Source organism: Passer montanus, unplaced genomic scaffold (assembly GCF_014805655.1).
Source record: "Passer montanus isolate IOZ18808 unplaced genomic scaffold, ASM1480565v1 scaffold99, whole genome shotgun sequence".
NCBI classification, from domain to species: Eukaryota; Metazoa; Chordata; class Aves; order Passeriformes; family Passeridae; genus Passer; species Passer montanus.
The window spans coordinates 680,422-705,560 of record NW_024375367.1 but is presented as its reverse complement, the minus strand read 5'-3'; the positions used below and the strand labels follow the sequence as shown (position 1 = coordinate 705,560).

The 25,139-nt window shown below is 37.5% G+C and overlaps 1 protein-coding gene across 3 annotated transcripts in view; it reads right to left on the bottom strand.

Moving 5' to 3' along the window:
• The window catches only part of TRPC4 (transient receptor potential cation channel subfamily C member 4), a 132,628-nt gene that overhangs the window by 10,737 nt on the left and 96,752 nt on the right, over positions 1 to 25,139 (bottom strand). For all 3 annotated transcript variants that reach the window (XM_039696648.1, XM_039696647.1, XM_039696649.1), the window contains 4 exons: positions 13,977 to 14,116; positions 5,811 to 6,124; positions 3,927 to 4,122; positions 2,095 to 2,289 (listed from right to left, as the gene is read on the bottom strand). In XM_039696648.1, coding sequence (XP_039552582.1) covers positions 2,095 to 2,289; positions 3,927 to 4,122; positions 5,811 to 6,124; positions 13,977 to 14,116 — 845 coding nt within the window. The remainder of the gene's footprint in view (positions 1 to 2,094; positions 2,290 to 3,926; positions 4,123 to 5,810; positions 6,125 to 13,976; positions 14,117 to 25,139) is intronic.

The window sequence follows — 25,139 nt, the reverse complement described above, 5'->3', positions numbered from 1 at the left end:
GTATCTTTCTTTGTTATTCCGCTTGTCCAGGAATGAGTTTACTCCCAAATCTGCAGTTTGAGAGGATAAGAAAAAGGAAAAAAATATTTCCTTATCCCAGATGGAAGGTCTGACAAGAAACATTGTCCTGAAAGTTTAGCTGGGTGTATAAGGTTTTTCTGTCTCAGTCAAACAGAAATATTGTGTTAATCAACCCTCTGCTATACACTGGCATCATACCATTAATTTTAATATCATTCTCTCAGTTTACACTAGCTAATCATCCCTACCAAATGTTTAACAAATGCCTAGAAGCATTGCCCACTCTCCTACACGCACAAGTACATCATTCTCTTGACTTTTTCTTTCTAACAACATCTCATAGTTTCTCCTTCTGTTGGTCTCTGCATTTGCTTTTTTCACTTCCTATATTACACAGACATGTTTTACTCTTAAGATTATTCACCATTCATGCTATTTCATGTTCTCTTTAAAATTTCTATATGAATCATTGTTAGTCTTTCTTAACTTAATGTTTTTTCAGTGTGTTTCTTGTCATCCATTACTGGTTTGTTTCAATGCCACACTCATGTTTATTAGATTTTTTTTCCTGGATATTTCTTTCCTGTATATACAAAAATGACATCAAAGTGAAAAAGTTTTGCTTTCACAATTTAGATACTGGCCAACAATACCAGTATATTGCAATAAGCCATATTTGAAGCTTTCTACAAAGAGGAAAAAATCCATTTATCAGCATAGTAATTGTGAATTAGTTTTATATATCACTTTTCCTCTTTAACATGTATCTGTACATGCATGTGAACTTATTCCTCCGAGTACATCTAGAGATTAAGCTGCATTCCAGGATATGACAGCAGAATAGGTAGGAAAAACTTATTACTCACTTATCAAGAAATAGGGAAGAAATATGAGTAATGGTCCATAAAATGATTGTATCATACCCCCTGACTTTTTTGAAATGGATGGAAGTTTTTTGTATAAGAAGCAACAGCACAAGGATCATACCCCTTTCTTTCTCCCCTTACCCACATTTGATTCTCGTACTCCCACTTAATGCTTGGCTATCTGAGTTCATAACAGACTTGAAACATTTACATTCATCAAATCGCTATGATATACAGAAAATGCCATTATCCACATCTTATCCCAAATAGTCTTCTTCATGGTAGAGCTGGCTAAATTCAGTCCAGTTACTGAGGTACTGACTCACTCAGGGGAAATGAAGAAAACATAACTAAAGAGAATTAGTTGTTGATGGGTTTGGATGTTGCCTGAATATTTGCACTGACAGTATAGAAAAAGTGTGTCACTGACTGAGGTATCTCAAATAGACGAAGTTAGGAGGGAAAAGTTCAAATCTGCTTTACCCACTGCATCTACCAGAGAAAGTAAGCAGATGAGATATTACACAGGCATCTGCTCAATCCAGGTGCAAGACTATTCTTGGTCTCGTTGTGTGTCTTTTCCCCTCTTTTTTTTTCCTTAGAAATGTCACTGCTAATCAGCAGTATCAGAATATGGTATGATTTCAGAATGGGATTCTGAAATAGCTCTACCTTTAAATTCAAGAAAATAATGTCCAAGTAAATGCTGTCACCCTTGATTTTTTTTTTTTTAATGGAAACAGCTTTTGGTAAAAACCCTTTCATGGCAAACTCATTTCATTACATGTAGAGAGACAGAAACACAGAGAATATCCCATGATGAATACTTCATACATGAGTCTCTGGTTCATGGTATTAAATTATACCTGAACTGTAATACTTGAGCTAGGGATTAGCAACCAACAATTCTGACACTGACAGACAAGTATACACATTTGATCTCTTGTATTTTTATTGCTCTTAAACTTTCTTGCACTATCTGTAGATGAAGCGCAGTCACAATTTATACTGTTATTGTACAATATTGTATAATGATGCTTTCTCTTCAAATACATTAACATGAATGTAAAAAGTAAACATTCTCTGCTAGAATTATTGTCTAATTCATATACACATTATTTGACAGGTCAGACACTCTATAAAGCTGAGAAAAAGTCAACTATATAGAAAAAGGAGGACTATAGGCAGAGTAAACCACATGACTTACCCCTATTGTTCCAAAACTTTCGGGCTTTCTTCTAATTTTTTTCTTGCAAAGGTGTCTCCATAACCATTTGATCAGATACCACAAAGACTTTGGGCTTGGTATAACATTAAAAGGAGTGGGCAGAGTTCCTCCTTCTTCAAAGTAACTCATCCAGAGTTTTGTTCGAGCAAACTTCCACTCAATGTCTGCATGATCCTGCACACAAGAAACATATCATCAACACAGATATTGCTGTAATTAAGGAGGGGAAATAAACCTCTACAAAAATCTGAAAAAACTAAAGTTAAAACAACCTTGAAATCCTAATGAATTATCTTTTTAAAATACTGCCACCTTTTGACAGAAGGTCTTTAGCACAAAGCAAATCTAAGCTGCTTTACCTCAGTAAGGAGATGTTAGATATGTAAAGTATATATCTACTTATAAGCACTTATTTCCCTGTTACAAGCTGTTAAATTACTGAAAGTCTCTCAAGAAACAGAAAAGGTAATTACAAGCAGAGAAATACTACATTTCTACAAGAAACATTTTGTTATAATAGCAGCTTGCTATTAATCTGCATACATCAGTTTAATTATGCTCCTCTGCAGCAGCTGCAACAAGTCAGCAAGGCTCATGCATCTTCTTAGAAATTACCAGTCCCCAAAATTCACAAATATGTTATCCAACAAATCACGAGGCTACTAAAAATATTGAGTCAAGTATCTTTTTTTTCCCTACTACTTCAGAATTCTATATTTGGGATAGGTTGTGGGGTGGGTTTTTTATTTTTATTTGAAATTTCATTTCTTTTGGAACCTATATAGTATTGTATAATTATGAAATTTTTGGGAAAATGAAAGCGAAAGGCCATGGAAGGATGTCTAAAACCTAGCAGCTGAACAATAAGTTGAAATCACTAATGTTAGATTTGGATAGCCAAGAATGTCAGCTACAGGTCTAGTCCTGACCATACAGTAACAAGAGCAACAATTTAGAACTTATAGCAGGAAAGGTATACTACCTACAGCCCAAGTTTTGGTGAGACGTACTATGTTGTGATATGGTTCACTAGACTCTGACAACTAGAGTTATACAAACAGTTTTTCTTTTGTGGAAACACTTGTAATTTCCAGATTGGAATAAAAGACACATTTTTAAAATCATAAGACCGTGAAGCTTTCTTTTTTTTGCTTTCTGCATGATCATATTTCAATTATCATATGATGAATCAGTGTTTATTTTACTTAGTCTCCTCAATAGACAGTTTAGAAATAAAACTATGCCCATAGCTTTAGTAATGACAAAGACAGTGTTCATTGAAGAAGGAAACAGGACACTTTTGAATGAGGAGACATGACCTTTTGTTTGAATAGCTAGTGTCCTTGGAAGAGGGATACCCAATTTCTGTTAACTGTATATCCATGTCAGATAAAAAAATTAAAATAGCAGTCTTTCAAATGCTAATAAATATAATATATTAAAATGTATCAGCAACAGAACAATCCTGGGCAGTCTTTTTCTAAGAAGAGGTCTTGCACAGTGTAGCTTGGGCAGGACTGTAGCCCATGTCACTTTCCAGAAGCACCAGGACACCCTCCTCAACGCACGAGCTGGCTTCTTCACCTCTTCCCCATTTGGTGTTGTGGGGAAATTTTACTCTACCCAGTCCAGCTTGTGTCTTGTTTCTTTGTCCTTCCAGAACAGTGCAAAAGAATCAGAGTAAATTGCAATATTTGTCCCAATGTCCTCTCTTATCCCGTCTGTGAAATGTTTTACTGCCAGAAAAATTGAATGTAGGAACAGAGAGGGGGTATATATTATAAATTATCTAAAAATAAGAAAAAACTTACAGCAATGAGTTGGTAAGAGTTATTCATCATGGCTATTAGCATGTTGAGTAGAACAACCAGAGATATTACATTATAGGTACCAAACATGGTGGCCCCAACAAATTCAGTGAATTCATGCCTCGCTTTCACGTTGGTCACATAGAGATTGATGAGTCCAAATATAGACCAGAATAATGACTGCAGCGTTTCAAATAACCTGAAAAACAAAACCCAGAAGGAATAGCTGTATAATAACTACATATTTAGTTTTCAGATTGTTCAGTTTCTCCCAAAACACACAAAAGTTCTTGACTTGACTGAGATGAATGACACTTATCACTATATTGCAAACATAGAGAGAATATCTTTCTAGTGAAACAATGGCCTAGTCTTTCAAATCTGGGCCTCTAGAGATAGAATACAGAATCTATAAACAAACCTGCAAACAAACTTCAGAGAGATAAATATACTTTGAGAGATCTTATGCTGGACACCTTCATTTGAAGTACTTTGACCCTTTGCTTTAACTATAAGGGGTAGAATTAGGATCCAAAAGTAACTCAAGTATGGTTGTGAAAGTAATGATTGCGTCTCGCCAGGATGTTGAAAGAAATATGGTATCCTCATATTTTGCAATTCTGGTTTGTTGAAAGTCACTGAGATAAAAGGAGTCGAATAATTAGAAAGACATTATTATCATTAGCATATGTTTTGTTTTATAAAGAAAGGAAACACAAAAAAGACAAGCATGCTGCTCTCAAAAGAAACTTGTGTTTTTATACCTACAGCATATGATATTCCCTTAGAGAAATCTGTACAACATCTAGGAAGCTAGTCACAATGATGAACTTTAAAAAATAATCCTCTGCAGCTAGATAGATTGAAAAATTTTCCTTTTGCTCATCTACACTGTAGTGTGATAAGAATGCCCCTGGTTAGACTACTCCTTGAAAGTATGGAGCACATAAAGCATCACATTTTGCCACAACATCATCTTCTGACACTAGTACCAGTACTCCCCACTATTGCCCAGATGAATATTGCTTCTCTCAATGCTGAGCTCTGAAAAATTTCTGTGTGCTTTTCTGTTCAGATCACATAAAGTTTTGAGCTGCATAGGTGTTATTAATACAAAACATAAATATGCTGTGCCTGAGAAAAGTTACTTGATTAAGATAATATAAAGGCTGCTATTTTTATAAAATTATTTCCTCTAAGAAGGAAGCCATTAGTAATCAATATATGCTTAAAAAAGCCTAGATACACAGAAGTTAATAGGGAATGGACATTTATAGCAGCAGTTTGATGCAGGTTGAAAGGTGAAAGACAAGAGAATTAGTGTTCATTTAGAAATGGTTTGATACTATAGGAGAACTAAAGACTATAATGAAGTAAAATTGATTTTAAAGTGAAAGAAAAAGAAACCGTTTATAACAGAAATTAGAAATCTGATTGTGTGGACTACATTCAGAAGAATCTTGGACTGAATGGTTTTTTTTACAGCCTATCACATTTGCAAGGAACCTTCATGTTTTAGAACACCAGACTTATTTAATGCCCACAGGTAGACATGGAAGAAATGCAGAGTGACAGCTGCCTGGACGAGCCAGGTCTGAACCGGTGACCTTATGCAACTTCTAATCTCTTTTATCTTCCTCTTATCTCTATTTTACCTTTTATCTTTTGAGATATCTTAAATTGTACAGACTTCACTGTGGTATGAGATGAACATTATTAGAGTGATGAAATGTTTTTAGGTTTTTTTATTATTAGGGTAATATTAGATGTGTTTGTCAGGAGACCACTGTAATACCAACAGTAAACAGAGGTTCTTTTCTGTAGACATCATCTAAGTCATTAAAATATTTGGGGAGAGGAGGAGGATAGAAATAAATAGCTACTTACGTTGAAAATGCATTATTCTGCTTTTCACATCGTATTCCTTTGCAGTTGCCAGGTTCATTTGTCTCATAGTAGAAGTACAGCTGGTTCAATCCATTTGCAAAAGCCAGCAGCACAAGGCAGTATATGAAGAGAAACTTCAAAATGTCCAGCAACATTCTTCCTAGAGATATCTGCAGAGGTCCCAGGTGAGAATTTGCAGTGAATAACGAGATCAAGCGCAGGGAGCTAAAGATGTTTGCGATTGCAAACAGGGCCTCAGCCACCAGGGTTGGATGCCACATGTCCCAGCTCTCCCGTGGAACTAACCCACTATACTGGAAACAAGCAGAAGGGAAGAAATTACTCCTCTATTTTAATGCATAAACAAGCATGTCAGTTTCTTTACAAGCTTCTCAATTAATTTGCAGATATCACAATAAACTTTCACAGTAGCAAAAATTTTCACAGTTTAAGAATTCTGACACTGTAAAAGGAACAGTTTTGAGCACCTTGCCTTTTAGAATTATAGAAATTTCCAGGGGTAAAAGCAGGTAAATTATTTTTTTGAAAAAAAGTGTAGGGCTGACAGTGATGGATAGAAACCCACAAAAGCTCTGGCAAGTAGGAAGAAAACATTCAATCACCAAGTAAGTATATAAATTAATCACTAATACTGGACGAATGATGAAAAAAATGTTTATTAATGAACCATGGCAAACTGCTTATGTGTCTCATTATCAAAGAGTCTGACCCCTGAAACTGTGACATCTGTTCATGCTCTAACAAAAAAAAAATTATTGAAAATGAAAGATATTTGAACTGAAGATTAACTGCTATAGCAGACTCATTATTATTTATTTAGTCTCAATAATCTGTTTTATAGAACATATCAGAGGAGAGATTTTATGCTAGGAAGCTCTCTAAAAAGGGTATAATATAAAGCAGATTTCAAAGGGGGACTATGGTGTTATCTGTATTTACCTAGTCTAGACCACACAGATGCACCTTCAGAGCTGCTGGGCATGCCCTGAGCAGTAAGGAAAGGGATTCCATGTGTCACTGGGGCCATATGATACAACATAAACAGATGTCACAGCATTTCACCACACACACCCTACAAAGAAAGAGTGGTTCAGAAACACTTGAGTAACTTGAACATATGTTAAGCCTGTAGGACCTGATCAGATACGTCCCAGAATCCTAAAGAAACTGGGTGATGTAGTTTCAAATTGCTTGTCAATATATTTGAAAATTCCTGTTAATCAGGTGAAGTCCTCAGTGATAGGAAAAAGGAAAACATTGCATCCATTTTTAAAAAGGGGAGAAATGAAAACCTTGGGAACAACCAACCTGTCATCCTCCCCTCTATGCCTGGGATGGCCATGGAACCGATCCTCCTAGAAGCTGTGCTGAGGAACACGGAGGACAGGGACATGATTTCAAGCACCAGCACAATTTCAGCACGGGAAATTTTCACGGAATGGTCAGTCCTTCCTGACCAACCAAGTGGTGTTCTATGATGGAGTGACTACATCAGTGGACAAGGGAAGGGTTTCAGGTGTCATCTGTCTGGACTTGTGTAAGGCTTTTGACACGGTCCCTTGCAACATCCTTCTCTCTAAATCGGTGAGAGATAGTTTGATAGGTGGACTGTTCAGTGGATAAAGAACTGGCTGGATGAGTGCAACCATAGAGACATGATCAACAGCTTGATGTCCAAATGGATGTCAGTGACAAGTAGCAACCCTCAGGGATCTGTACAGAGACTGGGACTGTTTAACATTAATGACCAAGGGATTGAGTGCACACTCAGCACAGATGGCACCTTGCTGAGTGGTGTGGTTGACATGCCTGAAGGACAGGATGCCATCCAGAGGGACTGGGACAAGCTGAAGAAGTGGCCCCATGGGAACACCATGGGGTTTAACAAGACTAAGTGAAAGGCGCTGCAACGTGGTCAGGGCAGCTCCCAGTATCAAGGCAGTCTGTGGAGTGAAGGGATTTGGAGGAGATGGAGTTGAGGTACTGATAGATGCGTGCTCACAGCCCAGAAACCCAACCACATCCTGGGCTATACAAGAAGTGGGGCCAGAAGGCCAAGGGAGGGGTTTCTGTCCCTCTACTCCACTCTGGTGAGACTCCACCCAGAGTGCTGTATCCAGCTCCAGCATTCCCAATACAGGAAAGACATGGACTGCTGGAGCTGGTCCAGAGGCATGCAGTGAAAATGGTCACAGAGCTGGATCACCTCTCTTCTGAGGAAAGGCTGAGAGAGCTGGGGCTGTTCAGTGTGGAGAAAAGGTTATCTTGTGGCCTTCCAGTACCTCAAAGGGCCTAATAGCAAAGATGGAGATACACTTTTTACTAGGGCCTTTAGCAATAGCAAACAGCTAATGGTTTTAAACTAAAAAAGGGTAGATTTGGACTAGATGTAAGAAAGAAATTTTTTTATGATGAGGGTGTTGAAACACTGGAACAGGTTGCCCAGAGAGGTGGTAGATATTTCCTGGTAACATTCAAGGTCAGGCTGGATAAGGCTCTGAGCAGCCTGCTCTAGTTGAAGATGTCTGCTAATTGCAGAGGCACTCGACTACATGACCTTTAAAGGTCCTTTCCAACTCATTCCATCCTATGATTCTGTGATTCTACAATCCAAACTGTGCAAAGGAACTGGGCATTGTTTTGGACACTAACAATTGGCACAGGCCTCACACCAGGGTTTATCTAACCAACTAATAGTGCATGTGAAACTGCTCCAGTGCCCAACAGCAATCCCTGGCACAATGCAATTTATTCGTATACAAGCAGCCATAGCAGCTGACAGGTTTGTGGATTTGGGGATGTGAACTAAAAAACTGAAAAATAGCTCATTAAAGAATTAAGTATTATTCAGCCTTGCATTTCATTCACCTGTGATATTTGTTCTCTACAGAGTAGAGAATTAAATCTAGACCTGCTGGAATCATAGATCAGAACTCTCTTCATTAGACTATCCTCCCCCTAATGATTATACTCATCTGCCCCATCCACTATGGCTGCTTAATCCAGTTTTGACTGATTCAAGATCAGTGACAAAAAACAGGAAATAGAAAACAGAATGTAGTTACTGGAGAAAACACCTAAGAGATAAAACAAGAAGACAAAGCAGATAGAAAATATTTTCAGTATTTTTGAGGAGAGAGAGATGAAAACTCAGCATGAGTCCTATAATGGCTCTCTTTGAATAATATTTTAGTGCACATTATGAGCAAATTACTTGTGAGCAAATTATTATGGTACTTTACAACCCTCACAGCTGAAAACTTGCACCTTTTAAATAACCAGGAATGACTGTGCATACAAGCAAAGGTTGGTACTGGACAGTGCAGGAGATACTCAGATTAGGGAAAAGTACACAAGGTGTCTTGGGGCAATAAAGTAAAATACAGTAATGGAGAAATGTAAAGAACATTCATGAAACTAGGAAGAGATGGAGTTTTTGGTAGAGAATCAAAAGCATCAAACTGCAGACATATTTTCGGTGAGGGCAAATAGTGGCAGATTTCAGGGAAGTTACAAATGTGGGGAAGTTGGGAGAAATTGAAGAAAATACCCTCCTGAGAATTACCTGGAACTACAGGACACTGAAAAAGTATAACACATGATATACTAAGACAAGAAGCATCAAGTTTAACAAGTCAGGTGTGGATAGCCATATCTGCACTCTGCCACCTACTCTTACACTCATCAAAGAGAAATGAGAATTTCTGAAGTAGTGGAAAAGCAAACATCCCACATATGTGAGTTGCTCTTTAACTTTCTCATTTTCTCCTCATTGATTGTTGGGGAAGGGGATAGACTGTCTTACAGTTGTAGTCCAGCAAGATGTGGGCAATGTCACATTTTCTAGAAGAAATGATGTTAAGCAGAAAGGTGAGGAGAAAAGGACTTTGTCTATGATATCCTGGATAAAGACACAAAACTGATTTGTTTGAATATTCAGAAAAGATCAAATGACCTTTGATTTGTTAAAGGAAAATCAAAGGCACAACTGTGATATTTCAGTGTAACTGATTCTTCCTTTTCCGGGCCTAAGTGCTTCCTGAATGTTTGGATAGAATTCAAGAGGTGTCACCATTGTAAGCAGAGAGTGATGGCTGTTATTTTAGTGTTGAAGAAACATAATTTAAAAGACTGTAAATACTTGGCAGAAAAAAGTGAGAAAGGTGAAGGCCTGAGAGATAAGTTTGGAAATTGTCTGTGAAATATACTAACTGCAAGAAGACAGCAAACAATATAAAGAAAATGATGATTATAAGAGGTTTCTAACAACAAACCCCTATTGATTACACTAACCACAGCAGAGGATGCTGAAAAGGAATCTAGAAAGATTAAAAAAGAAAACTAGAGAACAAAGCAGCTTTCATGTGAAAAGGAAAATATAGAAGAGCAGCAAAAAGACTAGGTATGCTAAAACCAGGAACAGTAAAAAAAGAATAAAAAGTGTATCTTAGAGTCAAACCACCTAGATTTGAAGTATTTTTTCTCCCAGTCATGTTTATTGAAGTCCTTCTGTTCTACACAGGATAAATAAATTAATATTGTTCTAAGGCATGGAAAATGGTAAGAGAAAACATAGCAACACTGAGTTTGCTGTAAATCATGATGTTAATACCCTGCAGTCCTCTGCTTGGCGACCCTGATGAATTTCTGTCCCCCCTGGAAATGCAAACATGACCTTTTGACATGTAACAAAACCAACCATCACTTAATTTGATTAAATAACACCCATTACTGGCTCTGTGGTTGAAGGAAATTTACATGGCACATCAATGGAAAATTAAGAAGAGCAGAAAACAAATAGAGCAGCATATAAACAGCAGAGTTTCAAGGTAAATATATGATGCTTTTGTGGTATCAGCCAGGGAATACAAGGTAATAATCCTTGATCCCTACTCAAAGGAATTAAAATGCAAATTCAATATCTGAACCATTTGCGAGAAAAAAAAAGCTGAGTGATCACTGTTTTCCCATTGAAAGAAAAGACATGAACTCTTGATCTCTTGGAAGCACCACAAGAGATCAAATAGAAATGCAGATCAGGCTGCCTGAATGTTTAATGAGCTGTTGGACCTCAGCCTAAGATAACCCCTTGTTTCTGGTCACAAAGAGACAAGTTAAATAATATCCATTGCAGGAAAAGTACTTTAAATACTTTCCTGAAAAGTCATATGTAAATGTGAACTCTTCCTATTTTAAAATGTATGTACCAATCTTTGCATTCATTATGTGGAATTTCAAAGTAGCAGTAGGAAGGGGGCAGGGGGATGGTCTAGCAAAGAGCTTTAGAATGGTAATTACACTGAGGAATAAGGTCCATAATTTCTCAGGGGTGGAGAGGTGTTAATCTGCCTGTGTAAATTGACATTTAGTCTGTCTAAGATCTGATAAAATATCTATCAAAACAATTTTACAATGCAAACATGTAAGAATATGTTAGCTTTTGCAGAACTGGTGGCAGAAGAGATACATAATCTTATTTACTCCTAAAAAAAGTAGACCTGACACAGTGATCACTAAGCCAGTAAATGTTGAGACAAATAATGTACTTTAGCTACTTTTCAGAGTTCTTGCTCTGAATAGGAATTTGTTTCTCTACTAGATCTTCACATCAGTGGCTGAGGCATGCTATCAGCAATATGAGATTGTATGTGATTTTTAGCAGAATTGGAAACAAGCAGCAGTAGGTCCAATGCTCAGGTTTAACAAGTATTTAAGAGAAAGCAAGCAGATTCTGCACACATGTTGGCACTGCACTTAACTACATATCAAAACAAAATAAATTATATTCAAAAAACCATAAAAGGAACCATTTTTTCTTAGTGCATCTAAAAACCCTCCAAAAAAACAAATTCATTGCTTAAAATCTGTCATCTTGTACTTAAAAAAATATAGGACAGTGTATTATAGATTATGATATTTTATGAAGAAGAGAGCATTTTCAATGGGTATACTCCATAATTTAGGAAGGCCCAACATGTTTACAGAGACAATAAACCATAGGCCATTGAAAATTATAAGATGTCCTTATTTTATTTGAATTCTGGCAATGAAATAATTTACTTTGAGTTATCTTAGCAGTTCTCTCATCCTGAAATGATATGCTTTGGTGTATTTTATATTACTCCATCAGCTATTCTAGATAATATCCATCTACTTAACTACTGCATCAGTAAGAGCCTTAAATGGGCAATAAACACAATATTTTACTCTGGGAATATTTATCACACAGGAGAGTAGCATGGAGACACTCATAATTTTATTCAAGGGAGTTGGTTAAAATGTTTTCTTGGGTGGCTGGAACTGATCCATAGAAGATAAAATAAATCTAAGAACTGACCTTATATATTTGGTTCAATAAAGACAGAAGAGATGTAACTTATAAAACCTGACTCACAATGCTTAGGAAAAGAAAATAAAAGCTTCACATTAAAATATACTGGTTACATTTGGCATCCTCTCAATCTCATCTGGCAAGGAACTCTGTTGTAGGCACTTGAAGGAATGTGGCAGGGTATTAAATCACACTTATATTCCTCTGTTCATTACTTCATCATGTGTTTCAGTTGACTAGCACAGCTTTTGTAAGCACTGTATTCATTATGATTAAAGGTACACACTAATTTGAAGAGCAATGGATGCACATAATCCCAGATACTGTCACCTTGGAATCTGACTACTGTAAGCAGAAGCCATTTCCGAGATGAAAGGAATATAATGTGTTCTAATCAATATTATTCTGAAGTGAATAACTGGCTATCTCCAATGCTTTGGAAACATCTATTTTAAATGAACTGTGTGCTTTGTTTCAAGGGACAGTGAAATGACTATTTATTTTCTAGTCACTTTATTATAAGGCATCTTTGTTTGTAAAAAGGCATTTCATTAGCTTTTAAAGGACAGTTCACCACTCTTTGGAGCACCTTCCTCTTTCAGGCTCCAAATTTCTTCGAATGAGAAGACTTTCAAAGGTTTGCAGCCAGAGATCCAGCATGTCAGAAACCTTTTGTCAAAGAAGGCTGATGTGTCAACATCAAACACATGACCCGGGGGTCTTTGTTCATCCCTGCTCCTGACTGGCTGACACAGGGACCTTTGTGACCAGACACAAGATGATATAAATTAGAGTTCCTAAGCTCCTCTATGCCTGTGGCAGGGCTGCAGCAAGAACAGCTGCTGTTTGAGAGGAGGAAGTCATCACTGGCTACTTGATGGCTCTCTCCTTGTCCCGGTCAAAAGTATCTTGGCAAAGGAGAGACTCTCCTTCCATGCACACAGAGTAGTAGTATTGCAATTGTAAATTATTGCTTGCAGCAGGGAACTTGAAAAAGCTGAAGTACAATGCTGATCCCAGTGGCCAGGAAAAATGGGCTTATCTCTACGTGGATGTGGTAAGAATTCTATGACAAATGCTAAAAAATGCTTTAATTTTCTTTCATATCTGGTTTCCTTGCACTTGAGAGCATTTGCTACTCAAAATATCTCATTTTATGAGGAATTTCTCTCCTATTATATATTAATGTGGAACACATACAAAATGTCCACACAGCACGTTCTCTGCCTTTGGAAAGAAGGGCTGTTCTGCTGGAAGATTCTTAAAACAGAGGAAATATAAGACTTTCACATCAAGTCCATGAAAATAATGTAAAAATGAACATACCCAGTCTCAAGTGACCGTTTTATATTTTTATGTTGCACTTACAATAAATTTAAAAAAGAAATTAAAATCTTACTCTTTATTTCCCACCACTAATTTTGACTACATCTTTTGGCAGTAGACCTGTCTGAAAGTCGTGTAAAATTGTCTTAGGGGCAATAATTTCTCACTTAAAAAATCAAGGATTAACATAAAATGCAAGAATTATAAAATATTACAGGTAATTTTCATTTCTCAAGAATTTAACAGTATGACAGTTCAGGACAAAATAAGAAAAGATTGTACAGGCCAAGAAGAAAAAAGCATAAAACCCAGTATTTTGTTTGTTCTTATACTTGTCTAGTTTCCTGTCACTGCTGCAGAAGATTCACAGAACACATCATACATCTTTTGAATTGCTAAGCCTCAGGACCTCCAAACACAGATGAAAGATTGAAGAAGCCTGATTTAATTTATCTTTAAAATGTTGCTGATTTTTTTTTACAGTTTACCTTTGAAAATGCAACGATTTTCAAGGAGATTGTTGCCAAGTACAAGGAGTTCATTACAAAATCCATGAGGTTCCACCAATCGTGAATGTAGTCCTGTAGTCCACCATCCCACATCTGTTTAATTTCACCCCAGATAAAACCTGTAAATAGAACATAATTCATTAGGCATGATTATTAAGTTAAAAAAGGCTGTGACTATTCTAGACACTTAACTCATGATAGATTGATTCTCCTTACATCTAGTGTAAAGGGAAGGTGGATAAGTGCTCTAATTTACACATCTAGATAGGTGAAATTTCATTTTTTCGCTATTTCCAGAATTAATTTGTCACATAAAACCCCCACAAAAAAATCTGCTTCTACAAGGACAATTCCTTTAGTTTTCTTCTCATTGTATCTCTTTCTCTTTGTATCCTAAAAAGTATAAAAAGGGTGTTAAAATAAGCTACCAGTGTCAACTCAGTCCTTGGCAACTGATGCAATGTATTTCAGACTGGAAAATTTATGACTGCAGGTCAATCCAACACAATTTACTTTGATTGGAACCCACACAATAAGGAAGAGAATTTCTACTGTTATTGTCAATGCTGAGCTAAAGTCTCCCTTTTCCATATGAAAGAGTAATATCACCAGAAGAAAGTCTTTTGTTGACACCTTCCTCCGGGACATGAAGGAATTGAAACTGTTTTCAGGTGTGCAGAGCACAGATTGTGCTAGACACAGTGAAACAGAAATATTCAATCCAAGTGAAAACCTTGCAAGTTGTCTGACATGAACTTGGTTAAACAGCTTCAGAGACAACTGTGTGGGGACTCTTTAATGCTATAAAAATTAAAACTACTCTGAAGAAGATACTCCACATAACCGTATAATATGTTAATAAGACAACACAGTACATTTAGATGCACATTTCACGTTATTATCTAGAGAGATTTTTTGATAACAACACCATTACAACTTTTAATTTTTCACAGTAAATTATTTCTTGTAGGAATTTCTTACTTTCTGCTCATTAGAGGGGCAGAAATAATGCCAATCTCTCACATACTGATGTTGAGTTACAGTAAATTCAACATATCTTTTTTTAACCTGCTGTTTTAGAAAATGATAAACAGATTTCATGCAGGGGCCTATAGAGTTCTGCATTTCCTTACTATAAGCTTAATTTTCCTTAAACTTTAACATTTTGTCGCAGTGGGTCTTCTGGTTGACTGGATGGAAAACTTGTGATTTTTCTCAAACATGATCTGCATGAAGTAAGCTCTGGCCTACTTCTGGTTGTGCCAGGTAGGTTTTTGAGTCATTACAATTTAATTTTCTAGTGTATTGGCTTAGTTTTTTTGTATTCTGAGTGCTTTCAAAAGGAAAAGTCCCCTTCCTCACTAATTTCACCCTCAAACCTCAAACACCCATCTTGTGTGTCATCACCAATAATCACACACCTCAGGAGTATCTGAATCATCTGATTGATCCAGCAATCTTTATTTTCACAAGATTAATTTTCAGTCATGCTGCCATCACCATTTCAGCATTCTGCAGACCTGGTGCAACACAGTTTGAGGAAGGACCTTGCTGGGAACATGTAGACGGGAAAGTGGAGTAGGTCCACTTCCCTGCCTACAACCACCTAGACAGGCTGACTGCAACTCTATCTGTAGTGTATCAGATAAAACTAACCCAGAAAATATAGCCCTGTTAGAAAGTGAACACTTATTTTAAAGAAGCAATCAATTGAGCTGCATAACAGTCAGAGAACAGCTGAACATGATTGCATGGGGTCAATATCCTCTGACAGCACACCCTGCTGCACTGCTGTTACCTGCCCAAGTGCCACCACAAAGGCAGCACACCTTCACAAGGCCACTTGGGCATGGTCCTACATGCCTGCCCATTTCAGCCAGTGAAATGATTTAATCACTTACTCTTCAAAGACCTGGTCACTCGTGACATGCAGTATGAACACGGTGACAAATCTGCCTCCCCCTTCTTTCCACAGTCCTCTCCAACCTTCATCACACAGTCCACAAACTTGAAAATTGTCCCTGCTTGCTCTTTCACTGCCTTTTGGGCATAACTTGTTAAGACCTAGCCATCATCGGGTCATAAAAGCAGCTGCTTTGTGTGCTGCTATATCCCCATCACATTTCAGACACTGCTCTGAATCACTGCTGCTCCACCTGCATTATAGCACATAAAAATCACCACTGCAGGAGAAAAGCTGGCTCCAGGCTCCAAGCCGAAGTCTGTGTAACACAGATATGGCCCCTAAGTCTCGGTGTCACACAACGGTGCCTTGCTCTTTTTCATGTAAGAAATTTTCACTTAAAAGTCACAGGATCTTGACATTGGCAAGACTGCCATGGCACAGAAAGCAAACAGCTGCATTGACAGAAGATCCCAAATAAAAAAGGCTTTGCAGAAATCAATACACACATTCATAGAATTAAATAAACTTTTTTGTGACTCATCAGAGTGAAGGATTGTCTTTAAAATACGCTTTGGAAAGACAGCAGTAACAGGTTGGGATGCAAAATAAGATAAATGCTTTAACAAGAGGCTTTAGGTTAATTGAAGTCTTCTGCCAAGATGTTCTCTGGTTCACAAGCAGCCAAAAATGTGAACTGACACAGACTGCAGTGGGGCTGTTCTATGTAAGACTGTTGCTCAGTATTGTATGCTTTGGCAGCACTGCCTGAAATATAATGGGATTATGTACAGATTGAAAAAGAAATGCTGACTAATGCTGCTGCAGTTGATCTGTTCTGTGAGTGAAAAGCCAGACTGTTTTTCCAAGCACTTCCTGGGCTTCAGAAAATGAAATGTAATTTTAAAGTTGACATCAACAGAGAAATACTGACCTATTATAAAATAGTGAAGAGACTATATGGCTGTTGTAAACTTGATCATTTTGAATTAGAAACACAATTAATCCAAGCTACCAGCAATTTGGAAGTCATTTGACAGCTGGAAGTTCTGAGTATACTTTGATATTGTAAAGGCAGTGGTTCTAAATTCTTTTTTTGGTCCAAGAGAGCTTTTATGTTCATTCTGATGCATGTTCTTTTTAAGCAAATAGTAATGGAAAACTGTAAACCCCATATTTTTTCTGGCTGTAAGAGAGATGTCATAGTTTGCTCTTCTTGCCAGCCAAAGCATCTAAGTACAAACTCAATATATAAATACAGTTAGTGAGATCCCACGTGACTCCAGAGAACTCGACGCTACACTGATGGACAGATGGATTCTATGTTTGTGAAAGACACACAGCCCACATATGCTCAGGAGAGCTGCCCACACATGTATTTTTGAAAGCAAATCTTGGTACCTATCAAGTCCTAAGGCTGATTGCTCAAATTCATAATTCCAGGGCAACCTCACCATGACAGCTGTGATCAGAGTCTTTGCAGTCACCAGGTCTCCCTGGCTAGGGATTCTTAGCAGGGCTCACCTGGAGCAAGGAATGCTGGAAGAACTGGACTCTCTAGAGTTCTCTAAATCCTCCCAGGTGCGCCTGAAGGGCTATCCTAGAAAAGTGTACTCTGAAATCCCAGAGCTTTTATGCAAGGCTGAAGAAATCTCTAAGGCCTGGTGAGCTTACATGATGAAAGTATTCAGAACAACAAACCTCAGGGATTCCCAGCTGCGCTCTTTAGGTTTAATTTACAGCAGCCAGAGACCTTGAAATTTTTTGTAGAACAGAACTGTATCTTTTTACAAGAAGGAAGTGTCTGGGGGGAAGAAGTCAGACCACCCTTACGTCCACAGGCTCTGGAGGTAAGGCCAATTTTCTTTGGCTACATTAGATAAGAGAATCAGGAGAAGGGAGAATCAGGAAAAGACTTGGAAAATGTATGGGGGTTTTTTTGTTGGATTTGTTGGGTTTTTTTAAGAAAAACACATACAGAGATCAGAGCAGAATTATCTCTGTGACCTTGTACACTTTTCTACTTGGAAGACTAATAGATAGCTGGATAGTACCTGATTTTATTATGAAAGGAGTCTTTAGGGCATTTCCAACACAACCTGACATGATAGAAGATATGCAGTGACAAGACTGTCTAATAGAGGCACTTCTACAGGTAGGAAAGAGATAGAGAGTCCAGGCACTGCCTGATTATTAATCTGCCAAAGGAGCAACATTACTCCAAGCTGACAGAGCTCATGTCAGAGCTACACTTTCAGCAGCAAGAAAGCTGACATCTCAACAAAACAGAGGGGACACTGCCAGCCTGCACACAGGTATTGGGGAAAAACTGCTAAGAGAAACCAGCCAAAGGCAGGGAGCAGATCTAAAAGCAAGAGCATTTTAGGCAGTCAGGATGGGGACAAGTTGTTCAACAAAAGCCGTCTTTAGCTCCCTGGGAGGAAACAAGAATCTCCAAGGCAATAATCCTGTCATCTGCAGGTGGGTCAGTCTTGCCACTGGCTGAAAAGGAAGCCATGGAGGATCAGGCTTAATTAAAACAGATGTGTAACTTCCAGATGCCTGCACTTAGCTGAAATAATTCCATTCCGAGCAGATTTCACTATTGTAGCTGGATATTCTTTGCTAGATTTTATTTGCCTCTTTGCTCTGTCTTTCCTATCTCTTCACACCAGTCAGATTTAACACCTGCCTCTTAGATCTCACCTATCCATTCCATGCTGTTATCATTTATTGCCACTTACAAGGAAATTATAAACATTATGCAGCTCTTCCACCTCATTAATCAAAGATTTTAATTAAAAAGTTGAGGGTAAGACTTTCAAATACTTGCTGCATTGTTTATACCTGCATATTGGAGCAGTAAAACTGAAATAACAGCATGGATATTTTGAAACAGCCTGAGATGACAGAGAAAAATTTTATAAATGTCTATGGTTTTAATGGGATGAAATAGATAAATTCAGGGCAGGAATCCCACAGACCACATAGAGCCCTGGGAATGACAGACATCATGGAGAGGTTTTATAAAGCATTGTGAATTATTATACATGCAAACTGATCAATTGCAACCATTTGACTGAAGTCCAGTTTGCCTAAAGCAAGAAAGGAGCATTGATCAGATAAAATGAATTCAGAGAAATAAAATGAATTTGTGACCTAAACATTTTTTTTGCAGCAAAAATTTCTGAATATTAATAAAAAAGCTGTTTCTTCTGAAATAAACCCCACATATGGTAAAATAAGGTTTATTCAAAGCAACAAAATGAAAATGCATCTTAGGAAAACAAAAAGCACTGAAATAAAAATGTTCTTAGAAAAATAACATCTTTCATTAAAGTTCCCATAACACTTTTAAAAAGTCCTTAAGAATTTAGTAACAGATATCACATACTGCATATGATTAATGTGTAGATGCATCAATAATTATACACTGATAAGATTAATTTCTATTTTAGATATTTATCTATAGATTTTGATGTTGAAGCTGTATTTCCAGTCTTGAAATCTTTGGATATTAGATTCTGAAATGCCTTTTCAAAAAAGTGGACCTGCTTTTCTTTTCATAAATTAAGACCTTGACTGCAAACTTTACAACTTTGAGTAGGGCAGCAGCACAATACTATTACAAAAATTCTGTTCCTTTGGATAAAGTTTTGGGTTAAACAGAGTATGTTTTAGTGCTGGAAGACAACTTCTGGTTAGAAAACATTTTGCTTCTGTCCTATTTGATCCTTTATAGCTATCTAGAGCTATTTTGCTCTTAAGGAACACATCTCTTAGTCTCATGCAGAAGAAACAAACAGCAAAGAAATAACTTCCCTCTGAAATCCATTCAGAGATGTTTTAGGTTCTAAGAAAAAAACTTAGACACAGCCTGTCTAAATTCCTATGTTGTATTGAAACTTGAGCAACTGCAAAAAAAAATTTCCAAAAACTGTGGAAATTCACAAAGATTTATGCCATCTCTATAACATTGCCTTTTGTGGTTTATAATTATAATTGTGGTTAAAGTCTCACTGTGAACAATAACATTAAAATTTGTCAAAGAGATACAAAAGGCAATATCCTGAACTATGTTTAGGCTCAAAAGGTTTTGTGGCTCCCTTACTAACTTTGGCCTTACCTTTCCCACAAAAGATTGGTTGCCCTGTGCTATTTTTGTTCCTTACCATTAAGTGATGGGAAGCAAGAGGTTCCTCAGGGTCAATCTTTGCATGCCAAGATCAACAACTGCCTTTTAGCATGTTTCTTGGAGAACATATTTTTGCTGGGCTGTGAAACCATTTAACTGACAAAATCAACTTTGCTCTGCTATGTGATATAGAGTTTTTCACAGAAACAAGAAGTGAGACAAGCTGCTAATGACCTAAAGCTCAGTGAAGCAAAGGAAAGTCCTTCCAGGGAATTCAGTGAGTATTGATGAGGATTGATAAAGCTCTTCTGTTTTACACCTGGGCTGATGAACTGATCTCTGCTGAAGGTATATGAAGGTAACAAGAAGCATCCTGGCATAATTCAGGGGCTTCCACTCTCTGGGGCATATTTTATTAACAGAGTAAAACTATGTCAAGAGAATACGGGCAAAATCAAACACACATCTCTGGCTTTCCCATGGGTAAATGCTTATTTGTGAGGGGAACAACTGTGCAGTGGCTGGGTCCTGTGTCAGGTCCGGTAAAAAAGTGGGAATGACACGGCCAGAGGCACCATTAAAAGTAATTCCCAAGGAAAAGGCCTTTCTTAACAATAGAAACAAAACATTTTTCTTCGGCTCCCATTTTGGAAATAACAAGACCATTCTAGACCAAGTCTTAAAGTACAAAGAGCCACATATCAGCCAACATCATCAACAAGCAAATAATAAAATAAAATAGTCTATATAGGAAATATTTACCTTAAATGCTCTCAACTTGAGTTAAAGGTCATATTATGGAAAGATACAGACATTCTGGAGAAAAAGTGGCTCTCCTGATGTTTAAATAAGTAATTTAATTACCACGTCCAGTTTTGGAATACTTAGCAAAGAAGAGGTATTAACTTGGTTGAAGTGAACTTAATAGAAGCACACCAAGCTAAGTGGGATCTGGACCACCTGATGTATAAGAAGAGGTTGAGGGAGCTGATTTTTTTCAGGCTAAAGAAAACATTAATGTGAGGCAAATAGTCTCAAAGCTGAGCTGGTTAGAGTATGGTACTAATATGGCCAGGGCTCTAAGTTTGATCCCTGTATGGGCCCTTCACTGAGAAGACGGTCCTTGTGGGTCCCTTCCAACTCAGAACGTTCTGTGATTCTGTAATGCTGTTGCCATCCACTATTGAAATAGCTGGCTCCACAGAGCTGGAGCCAGACTTGTTCTAGAGGTGCACATTGGAAGGCTGAGAGGTAATGGTTGGATGTTGTGGCATGGGATATTGCTACTAGTATCAGGAGAAAAGTTTACCAGTTGCTAGACACAGGCACCGGGAGAGAAAGACTGTGAAATATTCATCCCTGGGGAAATTAAAAGAAATTAAAGGTCTTACTGTACAGGAACCTGAACAATGTGATGTGTCTTTGCAGTTAGCCTGTGTTTAGCAGTAGTTTGGACTTAATGGCCTTTTGTGGTCATTATGTGCATTATCCTTCCTTAAAAAAAAGTTGTGTCCTGCTTTGTCTGGGGTTGTTTTTCTCCTCTGTGCTATATATGTCACTATTGGTTATGTACTGCTACATCTTGCCAGCCATATTACCCTCTATATCTGCTCCCTGAAACATGTCAGTTCATACTAAATGTTTAATTTTTTACACAACAACACTTTCTTGACCTAATTTAGAAGATGATGCACACTGTACTTGCCCCCTCTATGATCAATTATTCTGAAGTGTCTTGCTGTGCCATCAGTTTGGATGCACATTGTGCTCAGGACTGACAAGACTGTACATTCCCATACATCCCACCAGCAGTTTGCTAACCACAAATGTTTGCAATTTTGCACAGTTCCCAAACATCCACATTCTCTATAGATTCATGTACTCCAATCGTATAAACCATTCTGACAGAAAGGATGGGGAACATGTTGTTCAAGAGATACAGTAAGGCTGTATTCCTGCTCCAGGCAGGCTTTTGAACAATGCAATTAAAATGAACATTTAAATATGACCATAAAAGAGCAAAAAACTCATACAAATAATTTCTCTAAAAAAAATCTCCTTTGCTACAGTCACCGTGAAAAACTGGCAGGGAGCTTTTTAACCACAACTACTGAACATTAAATTTTTCTGGTTGATGCCTTTCTCCTCTGAATTTCATAGCACTTGCTGGTGACACAAATGCCCACTGTGGGGATACTTAGTACAGTCACTGTTAGGTTTGAGGCCATGGTTTAGGGCAGAAAAACAGCTGTGACAAAAGTACAGGGATCATGTAGCTGCAGTCAAGGCACACAGATGGTGAAGTAGGGTCTTGTTGGATTTCCTCTCTGAATCACTGCTATCATGCTAAGAGGACACAGCAACTGAATGGGGAATATGATGATAGAAAAAGCTGTTCCTCCTTGTTTTTTTTTCCCAAGATGATATTCTTGATTTTCCTGTTCATTTTTCAATGGTGATGGATTCTCAAGTACAATAAATAGGCCCATGTTTCTGTAGTGTGAAGCAACAGCCAGTAATAACATGACAATTAATTTTCTTTATGTGCCAAAGCTTGTTTCCTATTTGTTTAAGTGCAAGGACAGGAGATTCTGGCTCTTCTTACTGAGAAATTTCTCCACTACTAGATCTTAAGGTTATGACAGCCTTGTAACACTGACTTACTGTTCCACAGATAATCACCACATACTGGAGCACCACTTGTGTAATCATCTAATCATGTAAAGACAAAATTAATGCAGAAGTTTCCTCAAGAGACTTTTAAAATGTAAAGTTGATAGTCTCCATGGAAATGTAGGCCAATACAAGTTTTTCCTCTGAGCCTCCTACTCTAGTGACACTTTTAATTATGTGCTAATTATGCACATTTAGCCTTCTATTACATAGTAGTTGGCAAATGCTAATTACTGTTTGCTCACTGGAGAGCTTAGGTTACTATGGACAGTCTTGAAACTTCTTAAGTTACATGAAATATTTGTGTCCTGAAATTCATGTCGATGAGAAATCTGCAACAGTGAGCTCTTCTTCCTCTCTGAATATTAAGAGAGATTGCATTAAAATGCAAATTACAACCAGAGCTATTTGAACTACAAAAAAAAAAACAACCCGAAAAAAAAAAAATCTATTGTTTAAACTATTAATAGTTTTGACATGTAGTTGCTGCTCCAGGATATCCTTTCTTGCAGAAGTATTTACTTGGTTGTGTTGCAGGTTTCAGAGAAGAACTATAACCCTAGAGCTACACTTGTTTTGACTTAAATAACAAAATGTTTTTGTTTACATCCAGAAAATGCAGAAGTATCTATATATACCTCAGATATAGTCTCCACTGAAGAGTGCTTCATTTACTCTCTTTAAGGCTACTGCATAATTTTATGGTTTAAAGAGATGAGACAACAAACTAAATTGCAGCCTGGAAACAAACCTTAGCTTATTGATAAGGACATAAGAAAAATATTAAGTTTATTAAAAGATGACTAGACTACAGTTTAATGTGTGTGAATAGGAAAAGAGCAGGGCTTGACTGAGATTCATTCCTTTAGAAAAACAACTACCACCACTGAAAAAACCAACCAAACAAAAATCCATCAGAACAAAATGAACAAAAACAACCCCCTCAACAAAAAGCAACCAAACAGAAAAACAAAAACATGAAAAAGACCTAAATATACAAACAAAAAAGCTGAAATTGACATGTTCATCACATGCTGTGAGCTGGAATGTCCTGTGGAGATGTGTGCCTCCTTCAGTGGTACGAGGAAATCAGGTACCAAATGAATTGCCTTAAATTATGATGGGTGAAACTGAGGCCTCATTATTTGGCTGGGCTAAGGCATTACAGCAACCAAAACCTCAAAGGTGAACACAGAAAATGTGAAACTGGAACAGGAAACTTCTAGTTAGGGAACACTGGAGATCAGTGTGCAAAATGCATAATTTTGGATGCAAGAGATTTTGGAAGGCACGGCTTTTCTGAACAGCACAGTCTAGACTGACTGACTAGAAGCTATTTAACCAATAGGGTCAAATTATTGATCTTCATCCATGCTCACAAACTTTTGTTTATGGAAGTGGCTCCCTTGACTTGACCTGTACTTGCAGATGAACAGTTTGTTCAGCACAGGCATAATCCAGCCATATGAGTCTATACTGAAAATATTAATGTTGTTTTTAGAAGTGATAGTAATCTTAAACACCATAATTCTCGAGATTAATGGCTTCTTCAAACAAGTGTTCTGGGATGCTGAGTTACTTAAACATCTTCCTAAGTAAACAACTATGTCAGAGGTTGAGGGCATTAGAGGTTCCTCCTCTTCCCACTGAGTGTTTTCTGGAAAGGAGTTGGTCACTAAAATTTTTGAATTGCCTTTACTACAGAAACTAGCTCTTGCCCTTCTCAAATTATGCCTCTTTCTTTCAGCTCTACTAAAAGATAGGTTAATGACAAAATCCACTTTGGCATGTCAAGGTATATGTGTTAGCTGTGCATTTGTTCTTATTATCCTTTAGCCTCAGGGTACTGTGAAAGCTGAATAGATACTGACCACCTGCTACTTTGGAAGGCCAGAGAGAAAAGATACTAATATATCCTCTGGGCATGGCACAGCACAGAAGACCCTCCTGCTCCTCCTCAGAATTGTAGCATTTATTTCTAAGGAGACAATAGGTTTTATATTAGTTTATCATTTTTTGATGGTAAAAAAGTGGGAAAATTAACTGGGGGAAATTTTGTTTTAAATATTTAAATGTGAATCTTGCTTACAGAAATTAGTCTGACTTGTCTATAAGAAGTACCAGTCTAGACAACCTCCCAGACTGAATAATTTCTTTGCAATAATCTTCGATTTTGGCTTTCTTTAATATATTAAAAACACATTTGGCTTTACCCAGCCAAGGAAAACACACCTCACAGTGAAGGCTGGTGGTGAGCACTGCTGTGCTACCATGGGGGAAATCCCAAAAAGCAGTTCACCTGTGGAAGGCAGGTCCTTCTGACAGGTATCTGACAAATAAGTGTGGACAGGCTTTTCAGTCACGCACGTTTGTTTTTATAATTGAAAAGCAGATGTACACCTGCTTTCTGCTTCCCACAGTGTTCCTCCAA